Here is a 27,206-nt window from a genome sequence, read left to right as displayed (position 1 = left end):
TCTTGCTGGTTTGACCGAAGTTTGGTAAGTAAAATAAAATTATGCCCTTCAACTACATTTACTTTGTATAAATTTTTAGCAGAATCCATGGTGGTGGGTTCCCAAGACTTGGCCCGGCCGAACTTAGTACGCTTTTACTCGTTTTCTGTTAAGATGCAATCCGTTGAAACTCTCTATAATAGTCCTAGCTCATAAATAATGTGTATCAGTTTTAAAATAACTTTGAAACGAAGAAGATCGTTACCACTTCTTAGTTTCCATACAAGTAACGAACAATGTCCTCGAAACATCTATCAAAAAAATAAAATAATGTATATATGATAAATATCCTTGCACGTGTGAAGACGACTGCTAAAGACAGCTTCCTTAAAAAGAGCCGTTAGAAAATTGAAGACTGCATTCATTACAAAAATACAATACGATAGCAAAAAAAAAAACAATTTATTGGCCTTAAGAAAGCCGTTATTTTCTATAATAAAAAAAAATTCTGGAAGCAAAAAAATATTTGCGCCAAAATCTAATGACAGCTTCCTGAAACTTAAGGAGCTAACATAAAGAAGCAATTTCAAGGCCTACGACATGGCACCTTGAAAACAAATGAATAGAAATCTTGGAAAACCATAGAAAAAAATGCCTACCATTTTTTTTCATATACCCTATGAAAGCGAGTGAAAAAGAGAGAAATAGTTATTTAAAAGCCTTCTTATATATCAACATCTCAGTGCGCTAGTTGGCACCCATACTAAGGAGAAAAAATATAAAGAAAAAGAAAAAGGCCTAATGGTTATTGTTATGCAAATAATAACAATCTTCAGGTTTTTGAGTCTATACAAGAAGGACCTTTTGAAAGGGGCTGTTAGAGAAAGAAAACAACAATCGTTGTTTATTTGTTGGTTTCTAAACAGGAAAAAAACACATAAACTCAACCGAACTCTCAAAGGCGGAGTTGGGAGAAGGCAAGAGAGTAAAGTGTCCTTAGAAATTCCTTAATAAATAAAAAAATATTTCCAATAAGATTTTATTTATTATTGAACGTCTTAAAGAGAATGCTTGCTTGGCACTCCATATGCACTCTCTAATCTCTCTCTCTCTCTCTCTCTTCATGGCAATGGGTGAGAGAGCAAAGATTCTAGTTAGCCTTTAACCCCATTCCACAACCTTTCCACCTCATTTGCATAAGAGAGCACCATTCGACCATTGAAAGGGGTGAATGTATGCCAGCACGCATGCGCGCTTATGGACAATTTTGAAGATTTTTTTCTTACCCCTAGGATGTTTTAGTCAATTTCCTTGTGTGTGGGGACAAAAAGAAGTTCTGCCAGATTTTGTTTTGGACTAAAAAGGCCCGAGTGTGTGCATGCGTGTGTGTGTGAAGGTTGTGTGTGCGGCTGCTGAGTTTGCGTCGTGCAAGGGTTACGATAGTGTCCACTTCAATTGAGCCTCAACAGAACGCAGTCTGATCTCGACAAGAGCGGTACTACATTTTTAAGCGAAAACAAAAAAAAAAAACAAGCGAAAGATTTAATTCTTAAAAAAATAAAATAATTTTGTTTTCTTCGAAAGCAATAGTATTATTTCTTGGAAATAAGAACTCGTAACATAAAACTCAAGAAAAACGTGTTTAATTTAATCACTGTTTAGTTAAATTTAATATTTTTTTTTTTTGGTTTTGAGTTTAGTTTAAAAATAATTTTTAATGTGTTTTGGGTAGTTAAAATTGTAGTTTTGCATGTTTGTCCTTTGGAAGTGTTTTTGTTTTCGGGCTTTAGTTCTTCACTGTTGTCCTGCGTCGTCCCTTCCTTGCATTCTTTGAGACAGTGTTGTTTGTGTGAGTTTTGTTTTTGTTGGGGCATTTGGTTTTGTGTGTACGTTGTGCAAAAAATAAAAACAAAACAAAAATGGAAACGTCCAACGGAAGTTCAGCATCGGTTGCTCAATGTCTAACAACAACATCCGCCAATACCACAAATCCCTCAAATGTCAGCGTTTCAATAACCTCCTCCACACCATTAGCAACCACATCGTCATCTGCAACAGCGGCCATGTCCACACCTTTGGCTTTGACAACTTCATCCACATCAGCGACAGCGGCGGCAATTAGTAGTAGTTGTAGCGGCAACTTGGCCGCTTCAGTAAGTCTACCGCCATCTCTAACATCAGCTGCCTTCACCTCGACCTCTCTACAACATCAACAGCATACACCTCTATTGCAAATTTTACCTTTGGATACTGGCAAACAGGATGATAGCAATAATCTTTCGCTGGCCAGTGGCATTTCAGAAGGCCAAAGATCACTGTCTGCAGCGCCGTCGGCTTCTTCCAGTCCCATATTGAGTCCACCGAATAAGATTTTTGGCCGCAATGCCAATGGAACAAGTGAGTACAAGTTTTTTATATTTAAATTTAAAGGAATTTAGAGTAAAGCTTTACATCACCCTGTGCAAAGGATAATAAGGAATGTAACAAATTGGAAAATGAGATAAAAGCGAAGGTGTTGAAGATCTATTACCACTAAATTTCCATGAACATTCCATTAAGGCACAAGGAATACTACTCTCATATCAATGAGTGCATTCCATTTTGATGGCTACTCCGAACGGTTTGCGATACCACTTGGTAGAGAAGTTTTAACATGGCAGGATAACTCACAAATATTGCTACTAGTATTAGTAAGTGCATAACCACCGCTGGACATTTTTCTGATGTTCACGCCGGCGTCAAAGGCCGAGATGCTTACCTCTGCGCCACGTTTGCCTGCACCTTTAAATGATCTTGAAGATCTATCTAATATACAAAAGTTTGGTGTTTTATTTTATGCGAAGGGGGTGCAAGCTTCCCATCATCTGTATCTTGTAAAATGTCAGCTTTCGGAGTTGTATGCAACGCTTTATATGAAATCTTAAAAAATATTGGGGTCAAGATACTTGGGGAACGCCCCACCCAAAACCCCTTTCAATAGGACATGTTAACCAAATCGCACAATATATATATTAAACGAAAGGTAATTCGTTGTAGGGAAAGAATCATAAAAAACCAGTTAGGAAAGGCAAAATTTGGGCAGTGCCGACTGCATAATACCCTACACCTATACACCTACCCTATATGTACAAAGTGAAAGCTATATCGTATTCTAAACCAATTGTGATGGACCTCGCCGGATGTTTTCAGATGGGTTATTTAACAATTCTATCACATTTCGATATACATATATGGCAGCTATATCTTAATCTGAATCGAAAATATTAAGAGTCATAAGAAAATCCTTTTTGCCTAATTTCGAATAAAGAAGTTTTTTTCTCTTTTCGAGGAAAGCGTTATTTTTTTAAATAAAATTTTCATAAAAAATTATTTTTATATGTTTTATAGAAGTTTCGCATCTCATAACTTTTAAAAATATAAAATTTATAAAAAAAAAGTCGATCTAGCTATGTCCGTCCATCCACCCGTCTGCGAATTCACGAACGCGTAAAGCTAGTCGCTTGAAATTATGCACAGATACTCAATATGAATGTAGGTCTTTGGGATTGCAAATGAGCTAAATCGGTTCAGATTAAGATATAACTCCCATATAAACCGATCTCCCGCTTTGACTTCTTGAGCCCCTGGAACTGGAAGGCGCAGTTTTTATCCGATTTGGCTAAAATTTTCTATAAACTGTTTTGTTATGACTTCCAACAACAATACCAAGTACAGTCCAATTCGGTCTATAACCTGATATAGCTCCCATATAAACCTCCCGATTTGACTTCTTGAGCCCCTGATAGCCGCAATTTTTGTCTGATTTGGCTATATATTTGCACATAATGTTACACTATGACTTCAAACAACTGTGCCTAGTACGGTCCACATGGGTTTATTATCTTTTATAGCTCTAATATAAACCGATCTGCCGATTTGACTGCTTGACCCCAAACAAACCGCAATTTTTGTCCGTTTTGCCTGAAATTGCGCATCGTGTTCTGCTATGATTTTCAACAACTGTGCTAAGTTCGGTCTAAATCAGCCTTTAACCTGATATAGTTCCCATATGAACCGATAGCCCTTGGAAGTCACAATTTTTGTCCGATTTACCTAAAATTTTCCACATTGTGTTCTGTTGTGACTTTCAACAACTGTCCTAAATACGGTCCAAATCGGTCTTTAACCTGATAGAAGCTTAACCTCCTAGAAGCTTTAATTTTAGCTGGTTTGACAGAAGTTTGGTATGTAGAATAAAATTATTCCCTACAGCTTAATTCATTTTATTAAAATTTTTCGCAGCATCTATGGTGGGGTCCCAAGATTCGGCCCGTTCGAACTTAGCACGCTTTTACTTGTTTATCTTTAAAATATTATCGTGATTTTTCGAACATATTCCAGCTCGAAATCATATTCAATGCTTTTTATTCGAAGAATTTCATAGCAAAGACTGACATGGTGGATCGCGATTTCTGATACACCATGTATCTTCAACAACACCATTGTCAAATTTATTAAGGTGCTCTACATACCCAATTACTATTTAGTACGGTGTAGAGCACGCTTTTGTTTTCAAAACATGGTTCAATAAGTCCTCTAACACTCCTTAGCATTTTTAGAGAGAGAAGGAAGCTTTATTCTCCACTATTCCGATACAAACTAATCGTCAATGCTAAGAACAACATTGAAGACACTTGGTGTAATCGCGATTCACCATACATCCAAAAAGTAGAAACCTGTTAAGTTCGGGCGTGTCGAACTTTGGATATCCACTACAATTTCAGCGAAATCGGATGATAAATGCAGAAGTTATGGGCTTAAAATCCTAAACTGGCAGATCGGTCTATATGGCAGCAATATCCAAATATGAACTTATCTGACCATATTCGGGTTGGACGACAGGAGGCTTAAAACAATCACTGTTTCTAATTTCAGCGAAATCGGGTAATAAATGAGGCTTTTATTGTCTTAAGACCTCAAATAGGCAGATCAGCCAATACTGCAGCTATATCCTAATAAAGTCCGATGTGGATCATATTTGGGTTGGATGACTGGAGGTTCAAAACAACTCGCTATTTCCGTTTGTCTGTCGAAAGCAAACTAACTTTCGATAGATAAAAGCTAGGAGCTTGAAATTTTGCACAATAACTTCCTATTATTGTAGGTCGGTTGGGGTTGTACATGGGACATATCGATCTATGTTTTGATATAACTGCTATATACATTGACCTCCGATCTTGCCTTTTCTTAATCGTCCCGAAATTCTGAGTCGATCTAGCCATGTGCGACTGTCCGTCTGCCGAAATCGCGATAGCGGTCGACAGCTTAAAGTTAGCCGCTCGAAATTTTGCACATATACTTTTTATTGGCGGAGGCCGCCTATGAAGCCAAATGCTTGGGTTCAAATCCCGGGGTGAACATCAGAAAAATGTTCAGCAGTGGTTATCCCTTCACATTTGTGAGTTATCCTGCCTTGTTAAAACTTCTCTACCAAGTGGTGTAGCTATGCGGCATGCCTTTTGGACATAAAGGAGGCCCGTCATCATTTAGCATAAATTTTAATCAAACTGCACTCATTGATATGAGAGAAGTATCACCTGTTCCTGGGATATTTAGTTTTTTAACACTTCTTATTGATGTAGGCCGTTGAGGATTGCAAATAGGTCATATCGTTTGAATTTGGATATAGCCAAAATGTAAACCTATCCCCAGATTTTACTTTTTAACCCCCAGAAATCGTAACTCAATTTTCACCTGATTTGTCTGAAATTTACCACACAGACTTCCGTTATGACTTCCCAAATCCAACTTCCGCGCCAAGTATGATTCAAAGCGGTCTATATAAACCGATCTCCGGTTTTGACTTCTTGAATCCCTAGAAGCCTCAATTTTCACCCGATATAGCTAAAATTTGACACAAGGGCTTCTTTTAATATCAGTGTTGGACTATAAGCTGGTATAGCCCCCATATACACCGATCGCCGGATCTGACTTCTTGGTCCCCTAGAAGCCTAAGTTTTCACCTAATGTGGCTGAAACTTTGCACAATGACTTCTGTTCTGACTTTCAATATCTGTGCCAAGTATGATCCATTCAAATAAAAACCGACAAAAAAGTCTTCACAAACAAAGATATAGACATTGCTCTGCTAGGAATATTTCTACGCAAACCTTTTTCCTAGGGTACTTTCGGCTTTTTATAATCCTTCTGGTAACGAAGGTTTCCCAGGCACAACTACAATTAAAAACTCTTGTCAAATGCAAATCCATGTGGGCAGTTCCATAGACTGATACTAAATAGTATTTCGGTGACGTATAGTTTTTCGTTAGTATTTCATTAATTGAACCATAAAAAAGAAGTCCAAATTTGGTAATGAAATTTGGATTGGCGTAAAATAGATGAATGAAACTGGTCATATAAGGTCATGTTTTGGAGGACAACCGGCTAGTCGAAAGTGGACAATTTTTTATATCCAAAAACAAATTAATTAAACAAAAATTATTATCAAAATTCTTAGGAGCGAGATTTCAGGGAACCAGATAAGTGTAATTTTTATTTGATGGGTTCTATTGGGTTGCCCAAAAAGTAATTGCGGATTTTTTAAAAGAAAGTAAATGCATTTTTAATAAAAATTAGAATGAACTTTAATCAAATATACTTTTTTTACACTTTTTTTCTAAAGCAAGCTAAAAGTAACAGCTGATAACTGACAGAAGAAAGAATGCAATTACAGAGTCACAAGCTGTGAAAAAATTTGTCAACGCCGACTATATGAAAAATCCGCACTTACTTTTTGGGCATTCAATATATTAAAAAAATAAATTTATGGCGATTTATGGTCAAAGGTATAACATAAAATCCTCTTTTCTTCAGTAAATAATCATAAAATATCAAGAAAATAATGGTTTCTTGTTGGGAAAACATAGTGGCTTAGAAAATAAATTAAATTTTTTTTTTTTCAAAAAGTTAAAAATTTTTTTTAATTTAAAAACAAAAGTGCTAAAAAATTAAAAAATAAAAAATAAATAAATACTACGTCAATGTAAATGCTCTAAATAATGAATATGTAAAATTTCTACAAAATCGGACAAGGGTCAGGCTTTAATGAGCTAATTTAAGGATATATATATATATATTTTTTTTTTGGGAATAAACAATTTGCCAAAAATTTAATGACTTTCTTGCATTACCCATTACCTTATAAACTGTACAAATATCTCAGTTTTCAACTTTTACTGGCTTGTACAATACGAGTAACAAATCATAAAGCGAAGAAAACAAAGCCGTTGTTCTATCAAACGACCCTTAATGGACTTTGTATGTTCAGGTATTTCAACGGCACCACAGGCTAATCCTTTTCTTCTGTATATTCTCTAGAGTAATTTGCATTGAAAAGATTTTTCAACTAAGATTTTTTATATATAAACCAAACAAGAATCTGATTGGAGTTTATTCTAAACATTGATGTCTTTTTTATAAGAAACCCCTAACATACATATGTATAAACTCCACTTCAGGGGTAGATTATTCCCAACTACCCTCTTCCTTAGGGGGTAGTTGTTTTTTTGTTCTTACTCTGTAATAGTTTTTTTCTATTCAACCTATGGCAGCCCTTGTTTTACTAACTGACAAAGACAACTAGTTTTGAGATTGAGGAAATATGATTGGATATTGTCTTTTAGTTCGGGTTTTGTTTAGGGGTGATTTCCTTTATTGTTATCAAAAAAAAAGATGAAACACATTTGAAGTGATATAAAGGAATTGGAAACGTTAAAATTAATTCCAACCGTTACTGGTTTGAAATTAAAACCAGAAAAACGGGTCGAATCTGTTATTTTAGGAAAAATTTTAATATTGGCAAAAAATAAGTATGTCAAAAAAATTTTTTTTATTTTAATAGAGGTTGTCAAAGAGTTAATTGCAATTATGGAACAGTTTATTATTTAAGGAGAAATTTTATAAAATTGAAGTAATACAAAAACAAGATTGTCAACCAGATGATAAAAAGTTAATTTGATAATCTTTTCTTAGGCTTGTCCTTTTGTTGAAATCAAGTTCTAAAAAAAATGTTTTTTAATAAGACTTAGAAACTTTTGTAAAAAAAATAATTTCTATAGAATTCTTTAAAAAAAATATATATAAAAAATATTTCCTTTAATATTAAATTTAAAAATTCTAATTAAATTTGCATATAACCAATCAGTCTTATCTCAAGATAACGAACCTCATTTTTAAACCGACTCTTAATGCCCTGCCGCGGAGCGAAACCATTTAGTAGAGAAGTCTTGCATGGCTTAAGGCCTCACTAATGTCGAAGGCATTAGCGAAGACATAATCAAAGCTGAACACTTGTTTCTGATGTTCTCTCCAGCATTCAAAAGCAGGAGTCAATACTTAAAGTTTTTAAAACAATTTAAGTTATGAGCTATGGGCTGGTCAGAAGACAGATATGATGCACAATGATAACGATAACGATGGTCTTTCAATCAATAAAACGTTTTGTTGTTGTAGCAGTATGTTATACACTGAGACGGCAGCCCTTGCCGATGAAGAACTCCATTGGGTCAATCCGGTACGTACAACCGACTGCCATGTGATTAAATAAAACGAGTGATCCAGTGGGGTGATTTTTGTGTCCCGATTTGAATGAAAATCTATAAATTTATTTTTTAAAAACTCATAGAAACAATAACTTCTTGAGAGTAATTTACCCAAAGAACTCCATCAATTTGGTGACAAGTTCATTACTCTTCGCTTTTAAAGTAAATAATTAAGAATATTGTCACTGACGTAGGAAAGGTATAGACTTTGAAACTCATCATGTTAATAAAATAACTCAAAAGTTCTCCATTCCATATCGCCTGGGTTCTTGGCGCACTCACATATAAACGACAGAGAATTTGACATTTTCTCTGATCTGCTAAAGATTTTTTGAACAAATTGTTATGACTCTTTACATTTCCTTTGTCTACAATATTTTGCAGTTAACAATTTAAATGAATGAATTCTTGTGATCATTCATTTGATCTTGATGGATTTAATTTGCTAAATTTGTCTCTATTGCGACATTTTGGAGTATTTCCCTTCTTACATTCATGACTATACTATATGAAAATTATGAGAAACTAACCTTGAAGTCAATGTTAACCGCATTCATGCTAATGAAAAACTCCAAGTCAAATTTCCTTTTAATGCTCCTTCAATTGTTCATGATTAACTAGCATTGATTTTTGAACTGAAATGTTTCGCTTTTATACCGTTCTTGCTTAAATTCTTTAAACATTTTTTTTATTTTTGAAAAGTTTTCAATCTCCAAATTTGAGTTGGATTTGACAAAAGTAAACTAAGGAATTTCACTTATTTACACAATTGAATTTAGTACACTTTATGTTTAAATATTTTCTTTTTACAAACCCTGCATATTTTTTCACAATTTTTAGAATTCTTTTTTAATACTTTTGCAATCACTATATTTATTTTTATTTTATTTTACGTTATTTTATTTTATTTTTTTATTTTATTTTATTTTACTTTGCTTTACTTTATTTTATTTTATTTTGTTTTATTTTATTTTATTTTATTTTATTTTATTTTATTTTATTTTATTTTATTTTATTTTATTTTATTTTATTTTATTTTATTTTATTTTATTTTATTTTATTTTATTTTATTTTATTTTATTTTAATTTATTTTATTTTATTTTATTTTATTTTATTTTATTTTATTTTATTTTATTTTATTTTATTTTAATTAAATTTATTTTATTTTATTTTATTTTATTTTATTTTATCATATTTCATTTTATTAATTTTCATTTTGTTTTTTTATGCACATGTATTTCCTTCATTACAAACACATATTTCATTATCCATTTTGTTACACAAATTGGCACCATTTTCGAAAGTTAAGATGCATTCACTTAACAACAACAAAGCTAGTAGGGTAGATATGAAAAAGAGAGAGAGAGATCCGGAGAGCCAAATCAAGTGTCAAATGCATGAAAAATGATTTTGATATTTTTCATTTTTTGCTCCAATGATCAGCAAATGTTTTATTGTTTTACACTCACTACACATTCATAACATTATAGTTGTTCTTATTTTAGTTTATTTATTTAGTGATTCTTCTAATCAAACACTGAAATATACAATTTTCACTGAAACACTTCTAATTGAACCTCTTGCCTTAATCACTATGCAATAGAAACTAATATGTCAAACTCATACTACGAATGTGGGAGGAATCAAGAGAGCGAAAGAACGACAAGTGTGGTGGGCTATCAAATGAGGTTGAAAAGCAAATGGTTAATTTGACGATATGCGGATATGGGGACGATATGAAGCATCGCATTCGTAAAATTAATTTAGTATGTCTGATTGGTTGTGATTGATATACCAAATTAGTACATATGGACAATGAATAGGATATTACTAGAGTCCGGATTCAAAAGTTTGCCACATATTATATGCCAAATAAGATGATATTGTGTAATAAAATTTTGGTTTTCGATGATCCCAAGTCCCAAGTTTACAAAATTTAATTTTACTCTAAGCTATCAACATATTTTCCATATACTAGATAGCAAAATTTCGATTTTGCATAGAAATTCGTACTCTAGACATAACATATGGCAAACACATCATCATCTGAGAGTACCTAATGTAATCATACACAAAAGTTTTGTTGTGAATCGATCAATGACTTTATCTTTTAATAGTTAAAGTAAGGCCACCTTAGCGCAGAGGTAAGCATGTCCGCCTATGACGCTGAAAGCCTGAGTTCGAATCCTGGCGAGAACATCAGAAAAAACGGTGGTTATCCCCTTTAATGCTGGCGACATTTATGATGCACTTTGTTATGTAAAAACTTCTCCCCAAAGTGGTGTCCCACTGCGGCACCCCATTCGGTCTCGGCTATACAAGGCCCCTTGTTATTGAGCTTAAATTTGAAACGCACAGCACTCATTGATATGTGAGAAGTTTACCCTGTTCCTTAATGGAACGTCCATGGGCAAATTTGGTGACATCTGCATGGTTTGAAATAATTGCAGGTATCCATAAGCCATATTGTGAATTATGAGTTAAACAAGTAAAAACGTGTTAAGTTTGGCCGGGCCGAATCTCATATACCCTCCATCAGTCAAGTTCTTGGAATAACATTTTTATATATCTATGAGTTATTGACCCATATGGACTGTACATGTCATGCCATACAAGTTTATATGGTAGCTACATGAGGTTATGAACCGATTTAGATCATACATGGTACAGTTGTTGGAAGTCATACTAAAACCATTTCAGCCAAATTGGATAACAATTGCGCCCTCTAAAGGCTCAAGAAGTCTCATCGGGAGATCGGTTTATATGGCAGCTATATCAGGTTATAGACTGATTTAGATTATATGTAGCACAAAACACCTCATGCAAAATTTCAACCAAATGGGACAAGAATTGCGCCCTCTAGAAGCTAAAGAAGTCAAGACTAAAGATCGGTTTATATGGCAGCTATATCAAATATGGACCGATTTCCAATCCCAACCGACCTACCCTAATAAGAAGTATTCGTGCAAAATTTCAAGCGCCTAGCTTTACTCCTTCGAAATTAAGAGTGCTTTTGACAGACAGACGGATGGTCGAAAGGACGGATAGATAGACGGTCGGGCGGACAGACGGACGGACAGATGAACATGGCTAGATTGACTTAAAATGTCTTCAAGAATATATGTAGTTTATGGGGTCTTAGATGAATGTTTCGAGGTTTTACAAACGGAATGACGAATTTAGTATACCCCCATCCTATGGTGGAGGGTATAAAATAACATTTGAGCCAAAATTAGAAAAAAACGTGCTAAATTCGGGGCCACCGTAGCGCAGAGGTTAGCATGTCCCCTTATGACGTTGAATGCCTGGGTTCGAATCAAGAAAGCGGTGGGTTTCCCCTCCTAATGCTGGCAACATTTGTGAGGCACTTTTCCCTTTGGAAACCGCTTTCATGAGAATTCGACTTTGAGAGAGTGTCGGCCTCCTGTAATTGTACATAACGTACCAAATTGCTGTCAAATCAAACTAAAATTTAAGCTTCCAGGCACTGTAAAAGACTAATCGGGAGATCGGTTAATAAGGGATCTATATCAGGTTGTATACCGATTTCCGGCTTCCGAATGCAAAAGTTCATTGCCACCATTTAGAATACTTAACATTTTGTTTAAAACATTACAATTCATATCACCAGTTCATGTCCCTCTGGGGTCTAGCCACTGCAACAGCAATTTTGTCTTAAAAGCACCATTGCTTATTATTATTATTTCAAAGAATGCAATTTGTTTTTATATGCCAATTGCATTTTTATTATTGTCCTTTTTGAAAAAAAAAATACACAACTCTTTTGTCAATTTTTATGGCTTTTTCAAGATTTACTTTAAAAAAGTTGAGAGAAAGAAAAAAGAATTCTTCAAAATGAAAAAAAAACAAACCCTCAAAACGTAGGGAAAAAGATTTGTATCTTTTTCCTTGCAACTTTGTAAATTCCAAAGCATTTCTTTTAATTCTGAAGGATGCTTTTTTCCTTATTTACCATGATGCCACCCTTCCAAATACATACTCACACTGGCTACTGGTCAATATTGGCCATTAGCACGTCTTTCAATTGATGCTGATGTCTGTCTGTCTGTCTGTATGGTTGGCTGGCTGGCTGGCTGCTGTTGCCTTGTTTTTCTAGATTACCACGGCGGTGGTAACGATTCATTGGGGTTTTTTATGATAGTTGGTGGTGCTGATGGTGGTGGTGGCTCCAAAAGAATTTTGATCGACAAGAATTTGGCCATTTAAGAAAAACATTTTCTTTTTTAATTTATCATTGTGGCCTCATAAAAACAAACTGTCTTATGCGTTTTGTTGCATGTGAGTGTATGTGTGTGTGTGTGTGTGTGATCATTCTATATGAGAAATAGTTGTGCTTTTGCTCTTTATGATCATGGTCCTCAGGACGACGAGGATGATGATGAAGGTGATGGCTGGCTGGCCTTTGGAGTTAAGTTTTTTTTTCCTTGTAGCACTTTGGTGCTACAGAGTTTTTCTTCTGGCTTTGCCAATAATCAATTGCTTTAAATGACCAATCGCTGTGGTAATTTTTCTGATGTTGTTGCATCTTTTAGTTGCCATCATTGCTTCTGTTTATTGTGGGGATCATTTAATATTACACATGCAGAGCAGCAGCGCTGAAACCACCAGTCATCAGCACCAACAGCTACTGGAACATTACCACCGCACTCAAACACACAGACAGACGGCACACGTAGACACACCAACGTCATCGTCTTTTTCTTCCTAGCTGTTATGTTGTTGTTGCTTGCTACTGTTTTTTTTTCGTTCATGTCTGTTAGCTGGATTTTTTTCGTGTATCGATTTTGTCATTTTAAAATGTTGGCGGGTACTTAGGCATGTGGCGTCGTATGTCATTATAAATACTGTTGTTTGGCTGTTGCTACACAGCCACCACCAGCCACTAGGCCTCCTTCGGCTGCTGCTGCTGCTGCTGATGGCAAGTGCTAAAGAAACTGATTCTAAGGTTTTTGTGTTGTTGTAGTGTAGCTGTTACAGTTGCCAGATCTTCTCTGAGGGAGAGTGAGGTCAAACAGTTTTACCCCTCAGAAGTACACCAAATGGGGAATTAGGTACTTAAAAGCCAGAAACCCATCAAGAGGGACAAAATGCAAAAAAGGGGAAGGGTCAAATTTATATACCTGCCTCTGGTTCAGGGTGTTCTATAAACCACATTTTTTTTAAAACCAATTTTCGAACTATTCGTAATATTTTTTAAACAACCGGTTTAAGTTTTTGAGATTGAAAATCCCGTTATTTTTACAAGACATTTTAACTCGATTTAGCCATATCCGTCCGTCTGTCGGATAAAAGCACACTAACTTTCAAAGAAGTAAAGCTAGCCGCTTGAAATTTTGGACAAATACTTTTTATTGGTGTAGGTCGGTTGGAATTGTAAATGATCGAAATCGGTCCATGTTTCGATATAGCTGCCATATAAACCGGTTTTGGGTTTTAATTATTTGAGCCTCTGGAGGGTGCAAGGTGCTGTGTTAAATATGGTCCAAATTTTTTTGAAATCTTCTCGATCGAAAAAAAATGATAACACGACACAACAACAATTCTTTAAAGACAAAATGTTGATGGGATTTTCCCTAAAGACAGAATTTCGAAATACTTTTTAAGACTTTTTCCATTGAGGATAAACCCCAAGAAAATATTTTCATAACTTATAGCACATAGCGATCACTTGCCGAAATCAAAGAGTTCATCCGTCCTTTTCCAGTCGACGGCTGGCTAGAGAAAAGTTCTGGCAATCTGTCATTCATGCTTAGATTCCCACCTAACCAGCGCCTGTGCATTGGCTATCCATACTACTGGTTTCAATAGTTCGAAAATTAGAACGTATTTGAGACTCGCAACCAGTCCTTTCTAGTATATTCGTCTGCCTTCTCATTTCCTTGCATATAAAAATCTCATTGTCCGCACTGAACACATAAATCCTAATTTTGGAGAATGGTAGATTTTTCCCAGATCCCTTTTCTTCTTAGAGTCATCGGTGAAGACTGAGTTTAGTTAGAATTGAGAGCCATAACGAAGCTCAAAAGCTGTTCAGGTTATTGACCTTTTCGGACTGCAGTGATAGAAATCTTAAGATTTTAGTATTTGTTTTTTCTATTTTCTCCTCTTGTATAATCAACTTAATTTTTTGTAATTATTTTTTAAATTTCATAGTGTTGTCGGCTACTGCTGGCAAAATCTTGCATCTGGCAACCCTCGACATTAGCAACCTTTTTTTCCTCTCTCTCTCACAAACTCACCATCCATACTGCTTGTCATTTTCCTTAACAAAAATATTGTTGTTTTTTTCACCTCTCAACCCAGTTGGGCCAAAGATGGCAGAGAAAGGTGGGGAGTGAGTGTCCCTTCCATGTTTACGCTCATTTTCACATTTTACTTATTTGCAGAAAGAAGCCCATAATGCAGGGAAAATAAAAAGTAGTAGCAGTAGAAGAAAAAAACAACATATTTAGCAAATGACAATGTTTTGCAAAATGCTACAACATTCATTTGCTTGGCAGCATTGTTAAATAGCCAATGTGGCATAAGTGCGTCGTTGCACATGCGCACATTGATAGGCAAACAGGCAGGGAGGCAGGCAGGTTGCTGGCCAGCTAGCCAGCAGCTTGCAAGTAGGTAGTCATCATCACATTAGGTAATGAAGGTAGCATCTTCGTCACCACCAGCTCCACCGTTAAACAGTTCAGAAGGGGCCATGGCAAGGAAATAAAATTAAATAAAAAAAGAGTCCCTCTGCTGCAACTCTAGTAAATTTTAATGAAACCAATAATCATGATCATGATAAAAACTCAGCATCACCACCATCATCAGCAAAGGTAACAACATGATAATGTTTAGTTTTTTTTTCTTATGGCATTAGTTGCTGCTGATTCTTGGCCTCTTCTTTTTCTGTTTAGATCAGCACTCACCATAGTCTCAGTTTCCCGCCACATTTCGTATATTTAGTATTGAAATCACGTATCATTTATTTATTGCTGCAAAAATACATTCCGCTTTTTATTCATTTGCTTCCTTCAAGTTTTGGCCTTTTAGTTGTCTCTTTCACTTCACTTTGTCACTTGGCCCAAAAAAAGAAAGGTTTTACTTATGCCCATGGTAAAACACCAAGGGAAATACTTGCATTCTTGTATTTTTTAGGGGTAGTGTTTGGCTTTCTGGTGGGAGTTTTTGCAAAAGGTGTGTTTTTTCCTCATGGGGAAGAGAGCAAAAGAGACACTTTTAATGTTTAACTCAACTCTCAGGGAGAAGACATGTAACAGTGTTGGGAAATTTTGTAACTGGAGAGTTGAAAAGAGAAGCTTCAAGGAAAGCAACATGTATGAGAAAAATTTATATACATTTTTGATTTTGTTTGTTTCTTCAAATTGCGTTTGTAACATCCCAATATACTGATCTATGACTCTATAAAATAATTTATTCGTGATAGCAAAGCCATACTAAGTCGATGTGAGGTGGCCCGCCCTTTAGCATAATTAAACATACTCTTATGAGCATATGTTTGCTACCAATATCAGCAAAAGATTTGCTCCCACACCTGCAAGAATGTTTGCTTTCTCGTTTCTCATGTCCCAGGGATAGAAAAGTCACTCCTATAGTACTTTTTGGAGGCGGGGAGAGCATAAGGAGGGAACAACCACAGCTGCTGGTTTGCTGGTATTCTCGCCAGCATTCGAACCCCGGGCCTTCAGCGTCAAAGGCGGATATGCAAACCTCTGCTCTTCGGTGGCCCCCTCGACTTATATAGTACCTTTTAAAGCACAAGATATTGTCAAGGCATAATTCACATCCCATCAATATTGGGGGATGAAAGATGTTTTTCAAGCAATTTTTCTCTTCACAGGCGAGTGAGCAGTACTCACCTCAATACGCTCTTCATGAGTGAAAGAAGTATTCAGATTTTAGTCGATCTATCCATGTCCGTTAGACTTCCTCAATTATGTTTGTCGATTGGGGATTGTAAGTAAGTAATATCCCCACCTAAAGCCCCAATTGCCCATGAACTTTCCATTAAAGAACAGCGGCGGCAAGTTAAATCTCAATGATAAGGGACCTCCCTTTTATACCCACCACCATAGGATGGGAGTATACTTATCTAGTCATTCCGTTTGTAACACCTTGAAATATTGATCTAGGACCCCATTAAGTGCATATATAATTGATCGTCTCGACATCCTGAATCGATCTAGCCATGTCCGTCCGTCTGCCGAAATCACGATAGCGGTCGAACGCGTTTAGCTAGCCGCTTGAAATTTTGCACAAATACTTAACATTGATATAGGTCATTGGGGATTGCAAAAATGTCATATCGTTCAGATTTAGATATAGCTCCCATTTAAATCGATCTCCCGATTTGACTCTTGAGCCCCTGGAAGCCACAATTTTCCTCCGCTTTGGCTGAAATTTTGCACATAGTGTTCTGTGCTAAGAACCGTCTAAATCGGTCTATAACCTGCTATAGCCCCCATATAGACCGATTTCCCGATTTGACTCCTTGAACCCCTGGAAGCCACAATTTTTGTCCGATTTGGCTAAAATTTGGCATGTAGTGTTCTGTTACGACTTCCAACAACAGTGCTAAGTACGATTCAATTCGGTATATAATCTGATATAACTCCCATATAAACCGATCTCCCGATTTGATGTCTTGAGCCCTTACGAGCCACAATTTTTGTTCGATTTGGCTAAAATTTGGCATGTAGTGTTCTGTTACGACTTCCAACAGCTATGCAAAAATACGGTCCAAATAAGTCTATAACCCGATGTAGCCCCCATATAAACCGATCTACCGATTTGACTTCTTGAGCCCTTATAAGCCGCAAATTTTGTCCGATTTGGCTGAAATTTTCCACGCGGTGTTCTGTTAAGACTTCCAATAGCTGTGCCAAATATGGTCCAAATCAGTCTATATCCTGATATAGCTCCCATGCAAGCCGGTCTCTCGATCATCCTTGTTCGGTTCTTAGAATCTTGAATTTTTGCTAGTTTTACAGAAGTTTGGCATGTAGAATAAAATTATGCTCTTCAGCTAGATTTATTTTGTTTAAATTGTAAGCAGAATCCATGATTCGACCCGGCCGAACTTAGCACGCTTTTACTTGTTTCCAGTTTCAATAGGCTTCGTTACTTGGCTAGAAATGTCTGTGTCAAATTTGAAGATGATCGGATTAAAATTGAGGCCTGTACTTTGTTCTCGTATTAACATAGACAGACAGATGGACATAGCTAAATCGAATCAGGAAGTGACTCTAAGCCGATCGGTATACTTATCGATGGGTTTAGCTCTTCTCCTTCTTTGGGTTGCAAGCAAATGTAGAAAGTTATAATACTCTGTACCACAGTGGTGGTGTAGGGTATAAAAAGTGGATATGAAACAAAATTACATTTCAAAATTCGTCAAAAATTCTTAAAAATTCTGAAAGGATCAGTTTCTATCCTAACTCAAAAAAGTCAAAATGCCGTATGGGACAAGATAGCATTAGGCTGAAGAATTGTCGATTATTTAAATAGAAGTTTGTGAATGTTTCAATATTTGCTTGCGTTGTCGTGCCAATATTCGAGTTCGTACCCTTATTAGGCTAACGATGCCTGCTCAATCTCTCTTGACAATATTGATTGGTTGTTAATATATCTTATGGCTTATAATGCTTTATAATTTACTTCCAATTTAAGATCAAAGACGATCTTATCATGTCCGTCAGTCTGTCCATTTCTTCATCCGTCTGCCTGGGTGTCGAAAGTACGCAAACTTTCGAATGAGTAAAGCTAGCTAGGCTTGTAAATGGGCCAAATCCGTCCTTGTTTTGATATGGCTGTAAACCATTTTCATGATTTGAATTCTTGAGCCTCTAGAGGGCACAATTCTTATCCGATTTGCAGCCCCATCTATTGGAGAGTAAAGGCATTAACTTGTCAATCGATTGAAACACTGCCGTTTGGACGGGTGGACATTTCAGCCTACATAAAATTACTGGGATATTAGTTAACCTTTATGTAAGGTGAGATTATCAATGCTATAAGGTTTTATTACTAACAACCTTCCACTAGATGGCGCTGAAGAAAGTCTTGATAATTCGTTTAATTTTGACTCTCGAATCAGCAATTCTCATGCCACAGTTTAAAATTAACTTACTTTTGGCCTTGCAGTTTGCCCACCTCTGTTCTGTTTTTGCCACCTAAATCTCAGTAGAAGCTTAACAATTTCATAAGAATGTCTATTACACGACATCGAAGGCTACTTAACATGATGTTAACAGGAAATTATCTAGTCTGTGTGTTTTTTCTTCTCAACTCAGCCAAAGGAAACAGGAATTTTAAAACCTTTAAAAAAAAAACAAATAATAAAAAAAGACCACCAAAGCTTAGAAAGACATGCTGAACAGAAGTTCTCACGCTAAATATAGGAAATATCCTTTACAGATATTTAAATAGAAAAAAAATCCTAAAATCTTTACGAAAAAAACTGAAAGTGATGGAAATTAAAGAACCAAAAAAAAAAAATACTCACAAAAATTAGAGAAATCTCCAAAAAAAAAAGCAAAACTTCTTGGGCATAACAAATGAATAGGCAGGCGTTGATGATGATCCTTTTTTTTGTTGGTAGTGATTGGTGGTGTATTCAAATGTTGTGTCTGCCATACAGCAAAAAAAAACCCAGACTATGCTACCCTAAGCAAGGCATGAATGAAGACCCAAATATGCTGAAAACAGACAAACAAACACACACACACACTACCAAGGAAATGATCACCGGCCCTACATCCTTATGCAAATTAGTTTTGATGGTCTGCCGTTTGTTGATGTGGCTTAGCCTGAGGGTATTGAGGCAAAGGCCAGTTTTTTTTCTCATTGAAAGGATTTACGATTTTTTGTGCCTTCCGAAAGGGTTAAGTTGGGGAAAAATCATAGGGTTTTTTATAAGAAAAAAATTTTAATTTTTTTCTTATGGTTTTTTAACACAATGGGAACCTTTGCTCTTCCTTTGCCAGAGATAAAAAATGAGTCCGTATATTTCAATTTAAGTTTTTTTTATTGAAATGAGTAAAAAAACCAAACCGGTTATATTATAAATTTTACTAATTTTGGTGTGTGTTTAATGCCTTTTTCCCTTTTGCAGTGGTGGCTACTTCTCGTCCTAGCAATGAAGCCGAGGTTCAGCTGTATCGTGTTCTACAAAAAGCCAGTTTGTTGGCCTATTATGATACACTGCTGGAAATGGGAGGCGATGATGTGCAGCAATTGTATGAGGCTGGTGAAGAAGAGTTTTTGGAGATAATGGCCTTGGTGGGCATGGCTTCCAAACCTTTGCATGTAAGGCGTCTACAAAAAGCCTTGCATGAATGGGCCTTGAATCCAGCACAGTTTCAACAGCCTCTTAATCATAATTCCGGTAAGTTTAAAGGCTACACAATAAAGCAAGAATTTTTGACTAAGTTTTTTCTCTTTTTTTCTTCTTTTTGCAGCTCAATATGAAACTCCTGCCAAATCCTTCACTCCCCAGTATAGTTCTGAGCTTTCTCGTTCCCCTGGACCGGTGAGACCCAAATTCCCCACTTTCAATCCCAGCACTCCCTTCAATCCCACTCCCTTGGTTAGTACAGTTCCTCCCTCGACTTCCGCCTCAGCTTCGGCTCATATTCTTTCACAAATATGCTCCTTGCCAGCTTTGCCCACCCATAACCCAGCTGCTCTAGTTATACCACCTCCCTCCACCTCACTAACCAGCCAAGAAAGACCTCAAGCTTTGGTCAATCTTCCTGCCATAGCGACGGCAGGGGTTGTTGCCTCCAACACCTCGCACCAGGTTACCTCCAGCTCTCCCCAATTGACCCCTGTGTTAAGTGAAATGCAAGTGGCTCGCATTACCATGGGTGCCGAGAAGATAGCCTCTCAATTGCCGCAACGTGAACCACGAGCCCACACCTCAAAGAAACGCACCAGCCGTGAGCTGGAACAGGTCATAGCCATGAGTGAAAATGATCCCCGGCGCATGGATGAGATTCGTAAGTATTCAGCCATTTATGGACGCTTCGATTGCAAACGTCGCCCGGAGAAACCTTTGACGCTTCATGAGGTCTGTGTAAATGAGGCAGCCGCTCAATTGTGTCGCTTGGTACCCGCCTTGCTGACAAGACGCGATGAACTTTTCCCCTTGGCCCGGCAAATTGTCAAAGATGCCGGTTTTGGTCATTCCGCCTCCATTGCCCGTTATGGCAATCTTCTATCGCAAATGGTTAGCAATCAAGCGAGTGGCTCTCAGCTGCGTTCCGCCTCTGCCATGTTGGAGTGTGAAGCGAATGAGACCAACAATTCGACACCTTTGAAAAGACAAAGATTGGCCTCATCCGATGCCTCTCTATCGGCAGCCGATAGCAATCGGGTAAGAATTACCAAGACCGAAAATTGAGCTTTTAAGCTTTCTAGGCTTCTGCTGTTGGTTATGGCTTTAAAACAAAATTGGAAAATGTCTTCAACAATTTATACAGCTTCATTATATTTTACAGTTTTTCTTTAAAGGGGTGACGTGCTTTTTACCATTACAGCTTTTTCCAGTTTAAGAAAGCTTTTAAACGATATGGAGCTTTTGTTCATGTCATATAGGCTCGATGCTATTTGTATTTGAAAGCTTTTATTTTAGATGCTTCAACTCTTCCAAAAGCTTTTTAGTTGCATCTGCTGTAAAAGCTTTTGAAATCGAATCCTTGGGAATAGCTTTTTACAATAATTAACATGTAGTGGTGGTTGGTATTGTCTGACAAAGCTTCATTGTTTCATCTTTTAAAATTTGAAATCGTAGAGCTTTTCAACAGGTGTTGTCATGGTGTTTGCTTTTTGTTTTGCCTGTAGTAATGTCTTTTTTTGTTATTATTCCTTTAAGGGGTGGCATGCTTTTTACCATTACAGCTTTTACCACCGTAAGGGAGCTTAAAAATTACTTTGAGCTTTTGGTCATGTCATATAGGCTCGATGTTATTTGTATTTTAAAGCTTTTATTTTAGATGCTTCAACTCTTTGTAAAGCTTTTTAATCACGCCTATTTTAAAAGCTTTTGAAATCGAAGTCTTTGAGGCAGCTTTTTACAATAATAAACATGTAGTGGTGGTTGGTAATGCCTGACAAAGCTTTTAACAAGAAAGCTTTATTGTTTCAGGCAAACTTTTAAAATTTGAAATCGTGGAGCTTTTTAACAGGTGTCATGTTGTTTTCCCTGTAGTAATGCTTTTTTATTATATAATATCTAAATTTTAGTCTTAGTTCTAACCCTAACCCGCTAATTATAATTAATAATTTAATATTTTTTTTTTGTTAAAAATACTTTAAAGCTTTTTATAATAAAATCACTTGTTCTTACCTTTTAGTGTACGTAGTATATTAGAAAATGTTGGTTATTGGTATACTGTTAAATGAATTTCTTATTTACTTTAGTTAACCCTAGAACTGCTTAACATACCGCAAAGCTTGCAACTCTTCCTTTTGTTAAAAAAAAGTTTTTTAGTTAATTTTTGTTAATTTTTATGTTTTTCCTTATATTTTCATTTTGTTATTAGCTTTGTAGAGTGTTGTGCTTAACTATTTATTATTATTTATGTTACGTTTATGTTTTTATCATTCCAAAGCAAAACTTGTATTCGCTACGCTTTATTTTTATTTGGATTATGAATAACCAATAAATGCTTTTAGAAAACCCAAAACAAAAACCTGCTGCGTATTTATTTTTCTAGAGCTTTCAATAGCCAAACATATAAAACACAAATAAATATATAACAATTAAACAAATAATCCTTTAAAGGATTCAGTGGAGGATCCACGTTACAACCTATTTGCAATGTACCAGAAGTTTGCAGCAAAGCCGCCATTCGATCTAGCCGATATTGCCAAATTCACGTAAGTAGCAGTAGAAAAGCTTAAATTGTGGTGATATGTGATAATCATTTGACTAAGAAACTATGTAAAAGCTCGTTAAGGTCTGCAGGGCATTTGAGAAGTTTATCATTATTAATTTTTCAAATATGGCTATTTTTATTTATGGAACGTAATTGTCATGACTGTTAGAACTCATAAAATGTTTAAAATGTCTGCCAAATAATTGCGCCCTCTTGAGGCTCAAGAAATCAAATCGGGCGATCACTTTATATGGGAGTTATATCAAGTTTTCAAACTAGTCGGGGTTATTGAAACCCGCGGTAAAAGTCTATGTGCAAAATTTTCAACAAATCGAATAATAATTGCACCCTCTAGAGGCTAAAACGTCCAATCGGGAGATAAGCTTATATGGGAGCTATATCAGTTTATGGGCCGAATTGGAGTTTACTTGACACAAATCTTGCAAGTCGAAACAAAATATCATGTGCAGAATTTCAGCAAAAACGAACAAGAATGGCGCCCTCGAATAAGAATGGCGGCAAATCTGGTGATTGGTTTATACGGGAGCTATATAAGGTTACACACTGACTCAGACCATAGTTGAAGGTAATAGGTAAAGTCGTTGTGCAAACTTTCAGCCAAATCGGATATGAATTGCGCTTTCTAGAGGCTCAAGAAGTAAAATCGGGCGATCGGTTTATATGGGAACTATATTTGTAGTACTAACCGACCTGCACTAGATTAGGTTAGGTTGAAAAGAGGATGCGGATATTAATCCGCCCTGTGTCACTATGGGCATACACCTAAGCCTTTAATTGGTTTGTTGTGCGCTCCAAATACTAACAAGTAAAAGCGTGCTAAGTTCGACCGGGCCAAATGTTGGGAACCCACCACCATGGATTCTGCTAAAAATGTATACAAAAGAAATTCCGTTGAAGGGCCTAATTTTATTACACATGCCAAATTTCTGCCAAACCACCAAAAATTAAAGCTTCTAAGAACTGAACAAAGATGATCGAGAGACCGATTTACATGGGAGCTATATCAGGTTATACACTGATTTAGACTGTATTTAGAATAGTTATAGGAAATCATAACAAAACACCACATGCAAAATTTCAGCCAAATCGGACAAAATCGGACAAAAATTGCGTCATGTAAGGGCTCAAGAAGTCAAATCGGTAGATCGGTTATATGGGAGCTATATCAGGCTATAGATTGAATTGGACCGTACTAGCCACAGTTGTTGTAAGTCATAACAGAACACTATATGCAAAATTTCAGCCAAATTGGACAACAAAGGTGACTTGTAAGGGTTCAAGAAGTCAAATCGGGAGATCGGTTTATATGGGAGCTATATCCATATCTAAACCGATATGGCCCATTTACAATCCCCAATGACCTACATTAATATTTAGTATCTGTGCAAAATTTCAAGCGGCTAGTTTTACGCGTTTGGCCGCTATCGTGATTTCGACAGACGGTCAGGCGGACGGACTTGGCTAGATCGACACAGAACTTTGAGACGATCTAGAATATATATACTTTATGGGGTCTTAGACGAATATTTCGAGGTTTTACAAACGGAATGACTAGATTGAGGTAGACATACCTTCATCCTATGGTGGTGGGTATAAAAAGTAACCTCGAAAAACAAAATCTTAGTCGGGAATTCCGTGCTACTCTCAAACTCCCTATAGTTTTTCATTTCAAGCCCCTAAGTTGGTTCATGTCTGGTAATGTGTCCCCACCTATGTACCGATGTCTGTTAGCCGCCAAAAACTATAATCACCTCCTGCTTCCTTCCTTTCAGCAATAGCATAATCTTCTCACAATCTAGATTTCCCCATAGGATTTTCATCGTTCTACCGACCGTTTCGCTGTTTCACAGTGTTAAACGCAAGTTCGTCGCCCACGTCCTTAACTCGAACTGCGTCGACCCGAAAAGCTTCGGGTTAACCAAGCTTATTGACGGCAGTCCTCTGGCCTTCCTTACTCCGTTAAGGACGGCACCCAAATGATGCGGATCGTGGCATCCTCAGAGAAAGCGCTAATCTCCTTTCTACACTTCGTGACCTTATCTTCTTGGTTGTTATTGCCCTTATGGCAATTTTACTATCCGTAAAGATGTTCACACTCAACGTATTTGCTTGAACACCACAACACGTTACGCATTTCATGATCGCCTAGATCCCTACCTGCAGGGTCGTGTTAAGGTCAGGCAGTCGAAAACAGATCTGAGTTCCTGGGTTTTGAATGTAGACCCCCAGGCTCACTCTGATTGCTAGCTTTGATCATCTGTATAGCATAATCTTCCAGATGATAAAACAAGAGTTCCGTCAGTCCAAGACCGTGCCGCTGGCAGCAGTGCCTTTCACTCGAACTCAAGTGCCATCTCAGATATCCGATCGGAAACCTCTCCCCTTCCTTCCTTCCAGGTTTTTTAACGTCACCAGGCAGAGTTCAGTCTTGTCTGGGTTAACATTGGAACCCCTAGGTCTAGCCCAGTCGTATGCCATCTGGAAGAATCTTTCGGTCCTTCTCCTTGGAAGTATTGTAACTTTGCCTGCTTAGGAGATGGGTGTTCAAATCCCTCCTCAGTCAGTATTCGTAATAGGTTATTTATGGTGATCACCCAAAGGAGTGGCGATAAAATGCCCCCTGTGGCGTACCTTGTGCCAGTTTCTCCTTCATATTTATTTCATGGGATCCACAATGTATCCATCTGTTCTTTAGCATATGGTTTATCCAGTCTTCAAGGACTAGGTCCACCGGGTACTGTTCTATGGATTGGTTCAGTATGTCGGTCTGCACATTGTTAAAAACCCCCTCGATATCAATGCATACCGCCAATGTGTACATCTTGGCATCGAAGGATTCTTCTATTTTATGCACAATCTCGTGCAGGGCAGTCTCTACCGACGTACCCTTGACATAGGCAAGCTATTTCTACTTGAGCAGTTCGCTGGATGTCCTACTCTTTATCATGGTATTCACAATGCGTTCCATGGCTTTGAGTAGAAAAGACGTAAGGCTTATAGGCCTGTAGGCCTTTGGTGTCGCACAACTTGTCTTTCGGGGCTTGGGTATAAATACCACCTCCTCCGCCTCCTGTCAGGCCTTTGGAGTATATGCATGTCCTAGGCACGCTGTGAACATAGTGGCCAGACATTTAAACTAAGATTTTAGATAGCTACTCCACTCCTAAATACTTTTCATTTGATCGCTCTGATCGTGTCAGATGTACGTTTGGTGGGTTTTGACAGCGGGGAGTTTTCCTCAGTTACTTGGTCTGCCATAAGGAAGCAAACAAAATTTCGCATCAATTGATGGACGTTTTTGAAAATTGGTAAAAGGGGCCGCACTTGAATGATATTTAAATGAAAATTGGCTTAGCCTTTTTGTGAAAAAGAAGTAACATGCAAATTTGGATGACTACTCTGTCCTTACGGAAGGGAATAACATCAATGAGCTATGTGAATGGATAAACATTTATCTCCAAGACCTAGGAGAATTTTTCAGGAGCCGCTTCCACGAAACCGTCAGCCACGCTCGAAGTCATAGTCGAGGGACAAAGAATAATTTTTTTTGGTCACCGCAAAAAATTTGTTTCACTAGCCGAAAGTAGAATAGATTTTCAAGCACATCTCTGACACCCAGTTTGGTCGTCTTTTTCGACAATCCCAAGGCAGCCGGTTTTACGTACCGGATTGACCCGATGACGTCCTTCATCGGCAAGGGCTGCCGCCTTAATGTACAACACACTGCTACAACAACAACACAACGTCTTTTTCGACTTTCGTCATACAGCTCGTATTAAATACGAAGCTTATATTCGCCATCAACGCAGACTTGTTTATAAATTTTACCAAAAATCTTTCTCTAAAACACTTGAAGCACTACCTCATATGCTTTCTCAAGTACCCATGCTTCGGAGCCATACAACAGCACGGGTAGTCTCAGTGCCATGTATACTGTGATTTTCGTCTGTCGAGAGGTGGCTTTGCTTCTGAACTGTTTGCTCTATTCTCAGTAACATCTGTTAGCCAATATTATCTGTTGGAGTTGTCACTTTGTCTTATGTGCATTTACTGGCAAACCCACTTTCAGTGATTCTCTTCGGATACTTTCAAAGGCTACAATTGCTTCTTCCGGTGGCAGATCCATAATATCTATGTCATCGCCATTGGCGAGTAGGTGTCACGCCTATACACACCTCCGTCTCGTAAAATCTTCTCCAGCAGAACTTTAAAGATGCGTCGTCCTGCGAATTCGCATAGGTTTTGCAGGGATACCAAACTCAAACATGGTTTTGATCTATAGATTCGAAGGCCGCTTTGTAGTCAACGAAAAGATGGAGTTTATTTTGCCTTCTCTGACCTTTTCCAGGTTTTGACGCAGTGCAAATATCTGGTCTTTGGTGGATTTACTAGGTGTAAAGCCGAACCGATAGGGCCCAATCATTTCGTTGATTCGATAGTATCTTGTATGTGATGGGAAGGAGACTTATTCCACTGTAATTGGCTCATACTGTCTTCTCCCCTTTGTTGTGTACGGGACGTAGTACGCTGATCTTCCATTCATCGGGTATACGCCCTATCAAAGTGTCGCCTGCGGTCTTAAACAGTTCAGTTAGCAACCTATCGGCTCCTGCTGCTAATTACTTTTCAGCCGAACTGCTAAGTGGATACCAGCAGCTTGAAATAGTGTTTTTTCCATATCCTCAGCACACTTTCTGTACCTGCTACCATATTTACTTCTTTGTT

At 37.1% G+C, this 27,206-nt stretch overlaps 1 protein-coding gene across 1 annotated transcript in view; it reads left to right on the top strand.

The window, feature by feature from the left end:
• The first annotated feature begins 1,551 nt into the window (after nt 1-1,551).
• Nucleotides 1,552-27,206, top strand: part of LOC106086137 (NGFI-A-binding protein homolog) — a 27,283-nt gene continuing 1,628 nt past the window's right edge. Inside the window, 4 exon segments of the mRNA XM_059360322.1 lie at nt 1,552-2,376; nt 19,694-19,966; nt 20,040-20,956; nt 22,367-22,461. Coding sequence (XP_059216305.1) covers nt 1,899-2,376; nt 19,694-19,966; nt 20,040-20,956; nt 22,367-22,461 — 1,763 coding nt within the window. The 5' untranslated portion in view covers nt 1,552-1,898.

The sequence above is a fragment of the Stomoxys calcitrans genome, chromosome 1 (assembly GCF_963082655.1).
Source record: "Stomoxys calcitrans chromosome 1, idStoCalc2.1, whole genome shotgun sequence".
NCBI classification, from domain to species: Eukaryota; Metazoa; Arthropoda; class Insecta; order Diptera; family Muscidae; genus Stomoxys; species Stomoxys calcitrans.
This window is presented reverse-complemented; position numbering and strand designations above follow the sequence as displayed.